General features: G+C 42.6%; 1 protein-coding gene and 1 pseudogene across 1 annotated transcript; both read left to right on the top strand.

Moving 5' to 3' along the window:
• The first annotated feature begins 2861 nt into the window (after window positions 1–2861).
• COA7 (cytochrome c oxidase assembly factor 7) lies at window positions 2862–12593 on the top strand. The gene is made up of 3 exons (XM_017648348.3): window positions 2862–3046; window positions 6547–6687; window positions 11332–12593. The coding sequence occupies exons 1-3, from the start codon at window positions 2941–2943 to the stop codon at window positions 11778–11780; spliced, it is 696 nt and encodes a 231-aa protein (XP_017503837.1). The 5' UTR covers window positions 2862–2940; the 3' UTR covers window positions 11781–12593.
• Window positions 6862–11324, top strand: LOC140849230 (importin subunit alpha-1-like; annotated as a pseudogene).
• Window positions 12594–13416: the final 823 nt, after the last annotated feature.

The following is a 13416-nucleotide window of genomic DNA, read 5'->3' as shown; positions in this document are numbered from 1 at the left end:
TCGAATAATTAAAGCATTTATAAGAATGGAGGAAATAAACCCACAGAGATAAGGACAGGCCTAAAAAAAGAACCTGGCTGCCTTTTTGATGCCCCTAAATTTCCTTTTAAAATATGTGACTTCATCCTTGGCCCAGTCTCTTTTCCATCTTTTCCCCGGCTATCTATTGCACTCTACTGTTCAAGTGGTCTCATTTCGTTGCAGTTTAACTCTGCCAAGATGATTAAGGGAAAAAAGTATTATTTGTGGCCTGTCCCTGACCTTACTTAGCTGTCTACATCACCCTCACCAAGCCTTGCTCTATTCTTGGCCCTGTGACCAGCACAAGGGACATAGAGCTCACAGTCTGGTGGGGGACACAGACTTGCATGCCATTACAAGCATGACAAGAAACATTTCTGGAACACAAATGACTTTGAGCCAATCGAATACAACAGCTTTTAGTCCAGTTGACAGCCATATAAGAGATATGCATTTCTAAAAGAGGAATCAGGCTCATAAATGTGATTGGTTCAAAGTCACAATTTAATTAACATGGGATATAAATTCTAAAGTCTGTCTGCCCTCTACAGCCAGTCCTTTCCTAGCCTACCAGAATAAACCAAGTGATGTGAAAACTGAAGTTGGGGCAGCTAAATCTATTCTGTGGTTGTTGAAACTTGGAAGACTTTATTGAGGAAGAAGAACTCTGATTTGGGCAGAGAAGGGTAGTCCAGGCATCAAAAACAGCAGTAAACAGAGACAGAAACCTGGGATCTATTCAGAGAACAGATGGTTGGGTAGGATGTGGGGGAAGAGAGGCAGGATATTAGGCTAGAATCAGATTGTACAGGGCCTGGAACTCCAGGCTAAAGAAGAAGGGCTCAAATCAAAGGTTAGGGCTTACCTCTCTGGGACATGTATACTGAGGGGTCTCCCAAAGTTATCATGGGTATGAGAAACCACAGGTAAATGTGGCATATCACTTGGACTGTCAGTTTTACTCAAAGGCTTGGGGAAAAAGCAATCTTGTGTTTTCCTTTAAAAGATGTATAATAGAATTGAATATAAAATCATAAGAATTTTTAAAATAAGACTGGGATTTCAAAATATTTCCCAGTTGCACTAAGCTGCTCCCCAATAAGGGGACTGGAAGCAGTCCATTCTCTGATACCATTAGGTATAGCTTAATAATGGAGTCATTTGAGAAGCATTGCTATAGGTGATGGGAAACTTCACCAGAGGTTTTAGACTAGGGCTGGCTGGGAAACAAAGATGAATAGGAACTGTTGTTTTTGAAGAACTTTATGGTAAGACAGGGACCAGGGGTTTGGACAGAGTAGAGTGAGGGCCTCCTTTAACAAAGCAAGATAATCCATTGTGAGATTTGCTTTGGCCTCCTGGGTAGCCCAGCTTGTTTTTCTGACTTTACCCAGGTGCTGCTTTTCTTCCTCCAGCCCTAAACAAATGATTTGCAACCTGGGCACTGTAGCAAGCAGGCCCAAAACAACATAGTGAAAAGAGGAAGTATTCCATCTTGAAAATAAGATTGCATCTTAAATCCCAATTAGTTAAAAAGTAAGTTTCAAACAGACAATAACTCAGCTCACCTTGGGAGCAATACAGGCAGCCTTGAGTGATATGCTCCCAGACCAGGAAGCTATCCTGGGAGGAAATTAGAGCAGTAAAATTCTTGTAAATAACCAAGAAGACTGATTAGAAACTTAACATCTCTTCAAAGATGAACATTTTCGACCACTTAGCAGGTATGCATCCCTAGCCCTTTGTCTCTCAACTGCCTATAAAACCCCTAGACGACGCACCACCCTTGACTCTCTTGTCCCCTCCAGTCCTGAGCCAGGAGCTCTATTGTCTTGCTTTCTCTCTAAATAAAAGCCTTTTCCTTGCTCTCCTACCTTGAGTGTTTGTGAAGTTCATTCTTCGACTCCACCAACAAGAACCCCCAGCATCAGTGGGACTGATAATTCTGAGCACCTTGTGATAATTCTGAGCAAAACCCTGTGAATTTCATCTCCTCGTCCCGTGGTTCGTACACATTTCTCTTGTACCTCATTCAGTTTTTTATTCAAAAAATATTTATTGCACAGCTCACTTCCTGTGTGCCCTTGGACAAGTTAACCTCTGTACCTATTTTCTCATTTGCAGAATGGGGGTAAGAACACCTATCCCATAGTGTCTTAATGACTGTCATAGTCAGAATTAAATGAGAATTTGTATAAAGTTCTTAGAATTTGGAAGGAACAAAGTTCAGTACTATTTAAACACAAGCTACTATGACAGTACTATTACTACAACTTCCACAGCTGCTGTGTTCTAATCATCATCTCCCACAGCCATTCATGCTGGGGAAACGGGGTGGGTCTGGGAGGAATATAGAGATGAACCAGTCTTCTCATTGCACTTGTACAAACATGAATATTGATTTGTCCCGCTACACTTGAGTAACACACAGTAAGTGCTCAAATGCTTGCTGAATGAATTAAACAGATGTCTTCCTCCTAAACTGCAAGTCCTTTGAGGGCAGGGTCCAACGTCCTAGCTGTTGTATTTACTAGAACCAAGCACTTGGGAAGGCACACGGTAGACGTTTAAAGATTACCGATTTAAGGAATAAATGGATAGATGAAGGGATAAATGAATGCAGGGAGAAAATCATTAAGGCCACGAAGCTGGCACAGATAAAGTGCGGCAGAAAGAGCGCAGCCAGTCTAGGAATGGGCTGAGCAGAAGAGCTTTAACGTTGACGACGTGAAGACGAAGGGAACGCCCTTGTGCCCCGTGCGCCGCCCTCCAGGACGCCTGGGAGAGCTCGGAGCTTAGCGGCACGCCCCGCCCAGGCGCCTCACAGGCCCCGCCCCTCTGGCTCACGTGACCGCGGGGCGGGCATGCGGCGTGGCCCGGGCCGGAGCAGCAGGTAACCTCCGCCGGCGAGCTCTGGCCATGGCGGGCGTGGTGGACTTCCAGGACGAAGAGCAGGTGAAGTCTTTTCTGGAGAACATGGAGGTGGAGTGCAACTACCAGTGCTACCGCGAGAAGGACCCGGACGGTGAGCGCCGCCGGGCGGCCTTGGGGACACGTGGGGACACGTGGGGGAGGGGCGGGGGCCGGACGGGCCGTGTGGGCTATCACTCAGGGGGTCTGGAAGGGGTCACGGGCCGGGGTCGACCTGTGCGTGTTGGCGGGGGGCGAGTTGGGTTCCGTGGGGCTTGAGGGCCTCGCAGCCCGGAAATTCTCCGTCTGGAGGTAGCCTGGACGCCAGGGAGAAGGAAAAGAAGTACTTGGGCATTTGGGGTAGAGGGACTGGGGGTACGTCAGTGCAGAGAGAAAATTCCCAGGCCTCCTGGGGCTTTTTACATTCTAGTGGGGAGGACTGGACAATAAACGTAAGGAAGTAAATGAAGTATGTGGTAGAAATAAGTGCAATGAGAAAAACTGAGGGGTTTAAGGAGTTAAGGAGGGCAACTTTAAATTAATTGTTCGGGGGAATCACTAAGAAAGGGGCATTGAACAAAGCCTTGAAGACTGTCAAGGAGATCTATGCCAGGCAGAGGTAACAGCTAGTGAAAAGGCCCTGAAGCATGAAGTTGACTTGAGTGTGTGGGTTGGTGATGTCCAGAAGGGGCCACCAGGAACAGCCCGTACCTTCAGGTGGTTTTCTGCTTTCTACTTTATTTTATAAAGGAAAGGGAAAAAAAGGCACTAGACCTACAATCTAGTTGCTTGCAGTCTAGTTTGCAGAACATACAGCCATTTCTCCATGCTAACCAACTACACAGAGTCACTCTACAGTGTAGATGGCTTGAAAAGAACCCAGGGTGTTTCTCTGAGGGCTGGTCCATGCCCTAAGTGTACAGAGAATTCGCAGGAGTTGGAGTCTTTGAGGAGCATGATGGTGGGGGAGGACTCCTGGGGATTCAGGAGCAACGGGCAGAGTTGATTAAATGGAGGTGAGATGGTAGGAGAAGAGCATGTTGCCTCTTGGAAGTCAGGTTGTAGTCAGAAATAAGAGTAAAGAGAGATCTTGGGTCATAGTGTGTCAGGCCTTGAATGTCAGGGTCAGGCCTTTAGACTTTATTCTGCAGGCAGTGGAGAGCCATACATGTTTTGAGGAGGAAGTTCATGGTAGTGTACTCTGGACAATATACCTGAGGAATGGAGTAGGGGAGGGTTGGATATATAAGGACTGGTTATAGCACTTTAGAAGGAGAGCCTGAGAGGAGGCTTTAGTTACTGTAGCAGCTGGTGTGGTAGTTTCCTTCAATGTCATAATCTCTCCCTAGATTTCTGAAATAGTCTTCTAACCTATACACCCTCATACCCTTAAAAATCTATTCTCTACTTGCAAACTGATACTTTGTTATATTGAATATTTATTAGATTCTTAAATAACAAAAACATACAGTAGAGTGACTTTTTAAAAATGCAAATTGAATCATCACTGCCCTTCTTAAAACCCTCCAGTGGTTTGCCATTGACTTGAAATAAAATCCTAATTCCTTCTGATGTTTACCAAAGCCCTGTGATTTGGTCCCTGCCTTCCTCTTTGTTTCCTGTCCTTTTTCTCCTCAGTCCTGTTATGTTGTACCTTATTTATGCCAAGGTTATTCCTTCTTTTGAATCTTTCTTTTTTTCTCTATTTTTAATCTTTTTTTAGTTGTAGTTGATATACAATATTATATTGGTTTCAAGTCTACAATATAGTGAGTGATTCAACAGTTATTAAGTCCTTACCCCAACTAGTGTAGTTACTGTCTGTCAATATCGGGAGATATTACAGAACTATTGACTATATTCTCTGTGCTATACTTTGATCCCTGTGACTAATTTATGTTATCACTGAGATTCTGTTGTCTCTTTATCCCCTTCACCTATTTCATGCACCCACCCCAACCCCTCCCCCATGGAAACCACCAGTCATTTCTCAGTGTCTGAGTCTACTGATGTTTTGTTTATTTTGTTTTATTTTATTTTTAGATTCCATATATAAGTGAAATCATAAAGTATTTGTCTTTCTCTGCCTGGCTTATTTCACTTAGCATAATACCATCTAGGTCCATCCATGTGGCAAAATTTCTATTTCTTTAATGGCTGAATAATACTCCATTGTGTATATATATCACATCTTCTTTATCCATTCATCTATTGATGGACACTTGGCTTGCTTCCATATCTTGGTTATTGTAAAGTGGCAATAAACATAGGGGGTGCGTGTATCTTTTCGAATCAGATGTTTTCTTTTCTTCAGGTATACTCCTAAAAGTGGAGTTACTGGCTTGTATGGTATTTCTACTTCTAGTTTTTTGAGGAACCTGCATACTGCTCTCAGTAGTGGCTGCACCAATTTACATTCCCACCAAGTATAGGAGGGTTCCCTTTTCTCCACGTCCTCACCAATGTTTGTCGTTTCTTGTCTTGTTGATAGTAGCCATTCTGACTGGTGTGAGATGATACCTCATTGTGGTTTGGATTTGCATTTCCCTGATGATTAGTGGTGTGGGGTGTTCTGTTGGGTCTTCTAATTTAATGTCTCTTATGCCTGGAACTTTCTGTGCCTTTCTCATTTCATTGTCTTTAAATAGCTGGTTCACTCTTTTGTTATTCACATCTCAGACATCTCACAAACCTTATTGAGGTCCTCCCTGATTGTCCAATCTATGTTAGACATTTCATCAAAATGCACAGCTGACTATCTCATCCTGTTTTATTTCAATCACAGTGTTATTACTGTTTGAATACATCTTGTTCACCTATTTACTTATTTCTTGTTTTTCCTCCTGTAGAATGTAATTGTTAGGACGTCAAATGACTGTATTCCTAGCTCCTAGAATAGGGTTTGGTACATGGGTGCACATAGATGCTCAAGTATTTGTTGAATGACAGTGACAGTGAATGAGAAATGAGTGTCCTTGGGGCTTTAAAAGAACGGACAGAGGGGAGAGATGTTAAAGGAGAGGCTGGCTGGGACTAAAGATTGCCAAGAAGAGCTGCCATTGGTAGCTACCATTTCTACTCTGTCTGCAGGCTTCATGCCCCCAACTTGCCTGAGGAGGAAGGTATAGTTATCAAAGCACACCTTCCTTATTGCTACAGCCATGGGCTCTTTCGATTCTCAGTGTGTTTTGGCTGATCTTCCTGCGAAGTTCAAAAAGCTAGCAGAGTTTCAATCTGGAAGTCAGTGGGTCTTTGGACCTGGGTGACAGGGAGCTGAAGGCCTCCACATCATTCAAGTCATCCTAGTGGATGCTGAAACTGAGCTTGCAATGTGCCTTCCATATCCTGTCCAGAAGGGCTGGTAGTGGCTGGGGCAGTGCAGGGACCATGTCTCCCCAGTCCTTACATTGCTTAGTCCCTGGCTAAGGGCAGACAATGCCATTTGAAGGAATGGCTAAACACCACCCACATTCTTTGTGGTAAGGTCATCTTGCCATACCTCAGGAGGACAGAGGCTGGTCCTAAATGAAAGACGCATTCTGGCCTGCCATACCTAGGCCCTCCCCACTGCCGAGCAGCAGCCCCACCTAAACAGGTCTTGCCTTCTCCTCACAGGTTGCTATCGGCTGGTGGACTATTTGGAAGGGGTCCAGAAGAATTTTGAGGAAGCTGCCAAGGTATTGAAGTTTAACTGTGAGGAGAACAAACACAGCAATAGCTGCTACAAGCTGGGGGCCTATTATGTGACAGGAAAAGGTAAGGAGGGGCCTGCGTTCTTTGGTCCTTGCTGTTGATAGTGCTGACATCACATTCTGAGCCTCATGCTGTCCCTTTTCCCAGAAGAGTTCTCACAGGCATTGGAGGATTTGGAGATGAGTTCAGCAGAGTGATGAAGGGAAGAGGCCTTTCAAGTTAGGCAGACCTTAGTCAATGGTGTTTGCAAGTAGCAGGACTTTGAGCCCATCACTTTTACTCTGCCTCAGTTATATTGCCTGCAAAGTGGAGAAAAAATGGCATTTGCTTCATAGGGTTGTTGTGAGGATTAAACAGGCTGTTAGTAAAGGCATCAGCATATCCCTGGCACAGAGAGGGACCCATAATCAGTTTCCTACCATCTCTTCTTTCTCCTTATGCCCTAATTGCAGTTACCACTGGAGTTGTAGGTGGTTTTAAGTTATCTATTGCTAAATAAGAAATTTTTCCAATAAGCTTATTATTTCACATAGTTTCTTTGGGTCAGGAATTTGGGAGCAGCTTAGCATGTGCCTCAGGGTCACTCATGAGGTTGTAGTCAAGACAACAGCCAGGGAGTTAGAAAGGCTTCTGTTCATTGCCAGCTGTTACCCGGAGACCCCAGTTTCTTGTGACATGAATCTTTCCTTGGGCTGCTTGCATGTCATCATGACATGGTGTCTGGCTTCCTCTAGAGCAAGTGATTCAAAAGAGAGCAAGGTGGAATCCACAATGTCTTTAATGACCTATCCTTGGAAGTCACATGTTTCTAATTTCTATTGCATTCTATTTATTAGAATTAAGTCTAGCCTATGTTAATCGGAGAGAACTTAAATTCTCTTGAAGGAAGGAATATCAAAGAATTTGCTCTCTACGTGAGCTCCTTGAAGACCTCATACAGCTGACTACTTACTGGACAATTCTGTTTGTAGTTCACATAGGCATCTCCAGCTTAACAAATCCAAAATGGAATTCTTAATTGTTTTCTTCTCTCCCCAGTTTATCACACCCCTGTTTTCTTCCACTTTAGTGAGTGGCATCTCTCTCCACCTAGTAGCTCCTGCCCAGTTTATCTTCAAAATATGTCTGAGATCTGTCTTTTCTCTCCCTCTCTTGCTGTCATTCTTATCTAAGCCACCTTCCTCTCCTGCTTGGATTACAGTTAGGAGATTAATGCAAGTCTCCAATCTTTTTTCCATAAGGCAAATCAAAATGAACTTTTAAGAATATAAACTGTGGACACTGTCTTTGGGCTGAGCTGTGGTAGACTTTTGGAGAGCAGACAACCTGCAGCCTGTGTGCCCTGAACTCCCTTGTGTGGAAGCCTGAGCCAGTTTTGTAGCTGTCTCTTACATGCGGGTCATAACCATGTCCACTAAGGAGAGGCGACTCAGCTGCCCACCTAAGACAGTACAGAACTAAGGTGGAGCTGAATAGAAGTTAATGTGGAACTGAGGATAGATCAGAAGGATGACCAGATGCTGAAAAGGAGAAATTAAAGCTCATTTCCTGATGATGCTTCTTCTCTCCTACCGGGAGACCACAGACACCACAGCACTGTAAATTGGTCTGTTTATGACACTGTCAAAGGCATAAATAGCAACAATTCAGAAAACTAGTTCCAGGCTACTCAAGCTGCTAGGAAACTGCTTTCTAGGGAAACCAGTGCCCCATGGATAACATAATCTGGGGCTGGTTTGATTCCAGAATTTGTATCCTTGGGTAGAACTGATAGTAGTCCCATTCAGTTTGAATCTGCTTATGCTCCTCACTGTCATTGTTCCTGGAACATCAGAACACATCAAGGCTGTGGTAGATGGAGGTGCTATCCCAGTATCCATTTCTCACCCATGCTCATGAGCATCAGTGAATAAACTAGCTGTATGAGCTCTAGGAAACATTACAGGTTATGGTTCAGTTTTCTGAGACTTGGTTATTATGGTATAGTTGACCTGCTGTTGACTTTTCTTGCAGTTCCTGATGTATTACCTGTACCATGTGGTTACTTACTTAATCTTACCTGGACACTTTCAAATCTTTGTCACAATAAGCAACGCACACTCCCATTAGATAGTGTTGGGCAGATTCTTCCTACTTTAGTTCATCTCCTGCATTATGATGATCCAGAAGTATTAGCAGATACTTGCTGGGCCATTTCCTACCTTACTGATGGTCCAAATGAATGGATTGAAATAGTTGTGTAAACAGGAGGGGTGCCCCAATTTGTGAAGTTTCTAGGAGCTACTGAATTGCTGATTGTGATTCCTGTGCTCAGAGCTATACGAAATACTGTCACTGGGACAGATGAACAGACTCAGGTTAAAGTAACAGGGGAGCACTTGCTGTCTTTCCCAGCCTGCTAAAGAACTCCAAAACTAATATTCAAAGGGAAGTATGTGAATAATGTCAAACATCACAGCTGGCCACCAGGAACACATGCAGCATTAGTCCCATTCCTCGTTGACATTCCCTCTAAGGCAGACTTTAACATGCAACGGGAAGCTGTAAGGGCTGTGACCAACTACATGAATGGTAGAACAGTTGAACAAATTGAACAAATCTTGTTCATTGTGGTATAATAGAACCACTGATGAACCTCTTAACTGAAAAATATCAAAATTATTTTGGTTATTCTGGTTGCCATTTCAAATATCTTTCAGCCTGCTGAGAAACTAGGTGAAACTGAGAAACTGTATAATAATTGAAGAATCTGGAGGTTTGGCCAAAATTGAAGCTCTACAAAACCATGAAAATGAGTCTGTATACAAAGATTCACTAAATTTGATTGAGAAATACTTCTCTGTAGAGGAAGAGGAAAATCAAAATGTGCCAAAAACTACTTCTGAAGGCTGTACATTCTAAGTTCAGGCTGTCACTCCTGGGACCTTTAACTTTTAGATTGTACAGCTAAGGCATAAAGTCATGTTGTGTAATATGCTTTCTATAAGATGGCCTTACTGTTTCTCTATTTCAGAACTCGTTTTAAATGTGGTTTGTTATAATAGCAATTTTTATAGAAAAACTATAATCAAACAGTCCCAAACTGTACAGTCCATATGATGCTTCTCCTCTCAATGGGTTTCTTATTTCTTTGTACAATTTCTTATCTTGCAGTGTCCTGTAAATGAAGATTGAATTCCACCCTTTTCTTTATAGGTTTTTAAAAAGAATATAAACCCTGGATTAGATAAAATATATGAAGCAACTGTTTTCAGACATTAGACAATAAGCAGCACAGTACTATGATATCATTTAACAAAGGCTTCATTAACCACTGTGTCTCCCTAAGTTGAAATAATTGACAAAAAGCGAAAGGCGGGGGAGGAGAGATGAGAGGAAGTGTGAGATGCTAATATCCTCATTTTTTTGTAGTTATGAGTCAGTATTGTCTATAGTTAAATAAAAACAATGACTCTAAACTTGCAATATTTTAAATCTCTTTGTAAGTCTGGTGCCCATTTAGGAAATTTCTCTGGTGAAGAAATATTCATTTGAAGTTCAGTTTCTTCAGCTTCACTCTGTTTTCTTTTCTGATAAATTCAAGTAAAATCAAAGTTAAGTTTTTGGTTTACAAATAGCATAGGAATCCAATTTTTCAAAGTACTTCTGTCTAGCTGTCTATTCAGCTAGCAAGCATTTAATCAGAGCACATGCTACAAAGATGCCTGGCATGGTGTTCTCTTAATGATAATGATGGTTATTTCTAGTGGGTGGATTTGAAGTAATTTATTTAAAAAATGTTAAGAGGTAGCAAGAATATATATATTTTTTGACAATGAATGATGGTGTATGGGGATTTGAATTCTTTCATGAAAAAAAGCAAAAACAAAAAACTAAGAAAAATTAGCCCTGTCACCATCTCTGCTTAAAATGACCTGTTAGCAATTTCCTATTGCTCCTGGGACTAAGTACAAGATCCTTAAGACCCCCAGACCATGGGTGGGTCAGACCCACCCAACCCCGGCTTGTCTCCCCAGTCTGCCTTCCCTGGTGATTCCCGGGTTCTGGCCGCATGGGCTCCTTTTCTCTTTATATCCTATTCCTGCTGCCTAGGACAGCCCTCACCCCATATTTTCTTTTACTTTTTTCCTTTATATCGCAGCTCATATGTCACCAGTGGGGAAGTTTTTCTTGACCTCACCCCCTAGTTTAGGTCAGAGCCCTCATACATTCTCATAGCATTCAGTGCCTTTCCTCCATATGCTTATCACACTTAGAATGATACATTTATTTGTGTGGTTGCTTGATACCTCTCAAGGTCCTCAAGGGCAGGGGCAGCGTCTGTTTCCCAGAACCTAGCATAGCAATTGGCAAACAGTATACATTCAGTATACCGTATATTTAATAATGAACATTTAACGAAGTGCTTATGAGATTCCATGTTCTTGGTATAACCCAAAGAGGTAGTTATTCCCACTTTTATTAGCATTCCCGCTATTGCCTCCTTTACCTATTTGGGCTGCCTTGTAAGGTATCATTTGAACAAAAGTTGCCATGCCTAAAAATCTGGAATGTCTGTGCACCATTCCCAGCCACCTTCCTTTCATGCTGCTTTAGCTTAAAGTAGATGAACTGTATTTAGGAATTGTTCCCAAACTTTGATCTGAGACATTCAGGTTCTGAAACCTGGCTTGGGTTTACTTTTTTCTTCCCTTTCCTTCCTCCCAGGTGGATTGACCCAAGACCTAAAAGCCGCCTCCAGCTGCTTTCTGATGGCGTGTGAGAAGCCCGGAAAGAAGTCTGTGGAGGCATGTCACAACGTTGGTCTCCTGGCACATGATGGACAGGCCAACAAGGATGGCCAGCCTGATCTGGAGAAAGCCAGAGACTACTACACAAGGGCCTGTGATGGCAACTATGCCCCTAGCTGCTTCAACCTCAGTGCCATGTTTCTGCAGGGTGCTCCTGGCTTTCCAAAGGACATGGGCCTGGCATGTAAATACTCCATGAGAGCCTGTGACCTGGGCCATGTCTGGGCCTGTGCCAATGCCAGCCGCATGTATAAGCTGGGGGATGGTGTAGATAAGGATGAAGCCAAGGCCGAGGTGCTAAAAAATCGGGCCCGGCAGCTACATAAAGAACAGCAAAAAAATGTCCAGCCTTTAACGTTTGGGTAGTGTGGCCCACCCTCCCATGTAACAAATACCTAGAGGCTGGCACCTCCTGTTTCTGATGGCAGCCCTTGGAGGTCAACCTGCTGGAGCAGGAAGACTAGGGACTTCATATCAGTAGCTCTGGTTACATAGACCCATTGCCCCAGAGTGTCACCTACTGGATAATAGCCTGAAATGTGTATTGCAGTCAGTATTCCTTTATCGCGTGTGTTCTGTGAAGACTTCCACATTTATGGGATTTTAGTTCTCAAACTTGTAGTTCTGTGGAAAAGAGCAACCCAGAGAACCATAGAGATTGTAGCAGGGTGGGGAGGAGAGACAAAGAGCAGGAAGTTGGAAAAATGAGCAGCCATAGGTCTGAAGGAGTCAGACATCGTCATCATTTTTATTTTAGTTGGGAGGGCTTGAAAATCTATCTTGATTTACATAATTGAGGGCCTAAGGAGCTAGGAATAAATAGTACAATTGCCACCCTCTGACTTAGTAAGCACTACTGTGGGCTTCCTTTTTGCCTTTATAGTCAGATCTTTCAGTAAGTTCATAGAGCTTGGAGGGATGTGTGACATTAAAGTTAAAAGGTTGTTATGCTTCAGGGTTGCTTAAGGGAATGAAACATAAGCCTTCTTCTCGTGGAGACATTCACAGTTGAAAATTAGCACCCAAGAGTCTACTCACCTGGCACTGCTCATAATGTTGAGCAGATCATTCCCAGGGCAACTTAAGCTAGGGGTTTGTAAGCAAGGTCTTTATAACATATTTTGTCCCTCAGAACTGAACCTTTTTGATTGTTCCTGTGAATAAACTATTTTGATTGATGAGTAGTTTATATTACTGTTTCTTTCTAGATTTTGGATAGGGTAGGGATTACATTCTTCATGGTGGTTGTGTCTTTTAAGAGAAACATTTGTTTTTTCTATTATCTTCCTAACTTGTCACTAGGGGGCAAGCTTGTTGTTTTCCTGCTAATAATACGACTGTTACTGTCACCACCAGTTTTGAGCTTCAAGTTTTGCAGCTGTCCTAGAAGGAAGGCTTGCTGTGTGGATGAAGGTTTGTAAGCACAGTCCACCAGCTTCTAAGATTGATAGAGGACAGGGACTTCCCCAAGGTCAGGGGTGTTTTAAAAAGCAAGTTTATTTTTAAATGTAGTTATTTTGTATGTAAAGTAAACTGTGTCCCTGGGGAAGGGGCTGAGGTGAGTAGGTGAAATTGGTGAAGGGGATCAAGACACACAAAATCTCAAATATTGATTAGTCACAGGGATGAAAGTACAGAGAGAATATAGTCAATAATGCTATAATTAAGAAAAAGTAAACTCTATAGGCCAGCAGGTATATGAAAAGATCCTCAAAATCACTAATCATTAGGGAAATGCAAATCAAAACCATAGTGAAATAATTACTTCACACCTGTCAGAATGGCTATTATAAAAACTAAACAAGACAAGTGTTGGGAAAATTGGAGAAATTGGAATCTTTATACAGTGGTGCAGCTACTACAGAAAGCAATGTAACTGTGTCCTCAAAAAGTTAGAATAATATCTAGCAATTTCATATCTGGGTACATATTCAAAAACTGAAATAAGGTCTCCAGGAGATACCTGGACAACTGTGTTCAGAGCAGCATTTACAATAGCCAC

The sequence above is a fragment of the Manis javanica genome, chromosome 4 (assembly GCF_040802235.1).
Source record: "Manis javanica isolate MJ-LG chromosome 4, MJ_LKY, whole genome shotgun sequence".
Lineage (NCBI taxonomy): Eukaryota > Metazoa > Chordata > Mammalia > Pholidota > Manidae > Manis > Manis javanica.
This window is presented reverse-complemented; position numbering and strand designations above follow the sequence as displayed.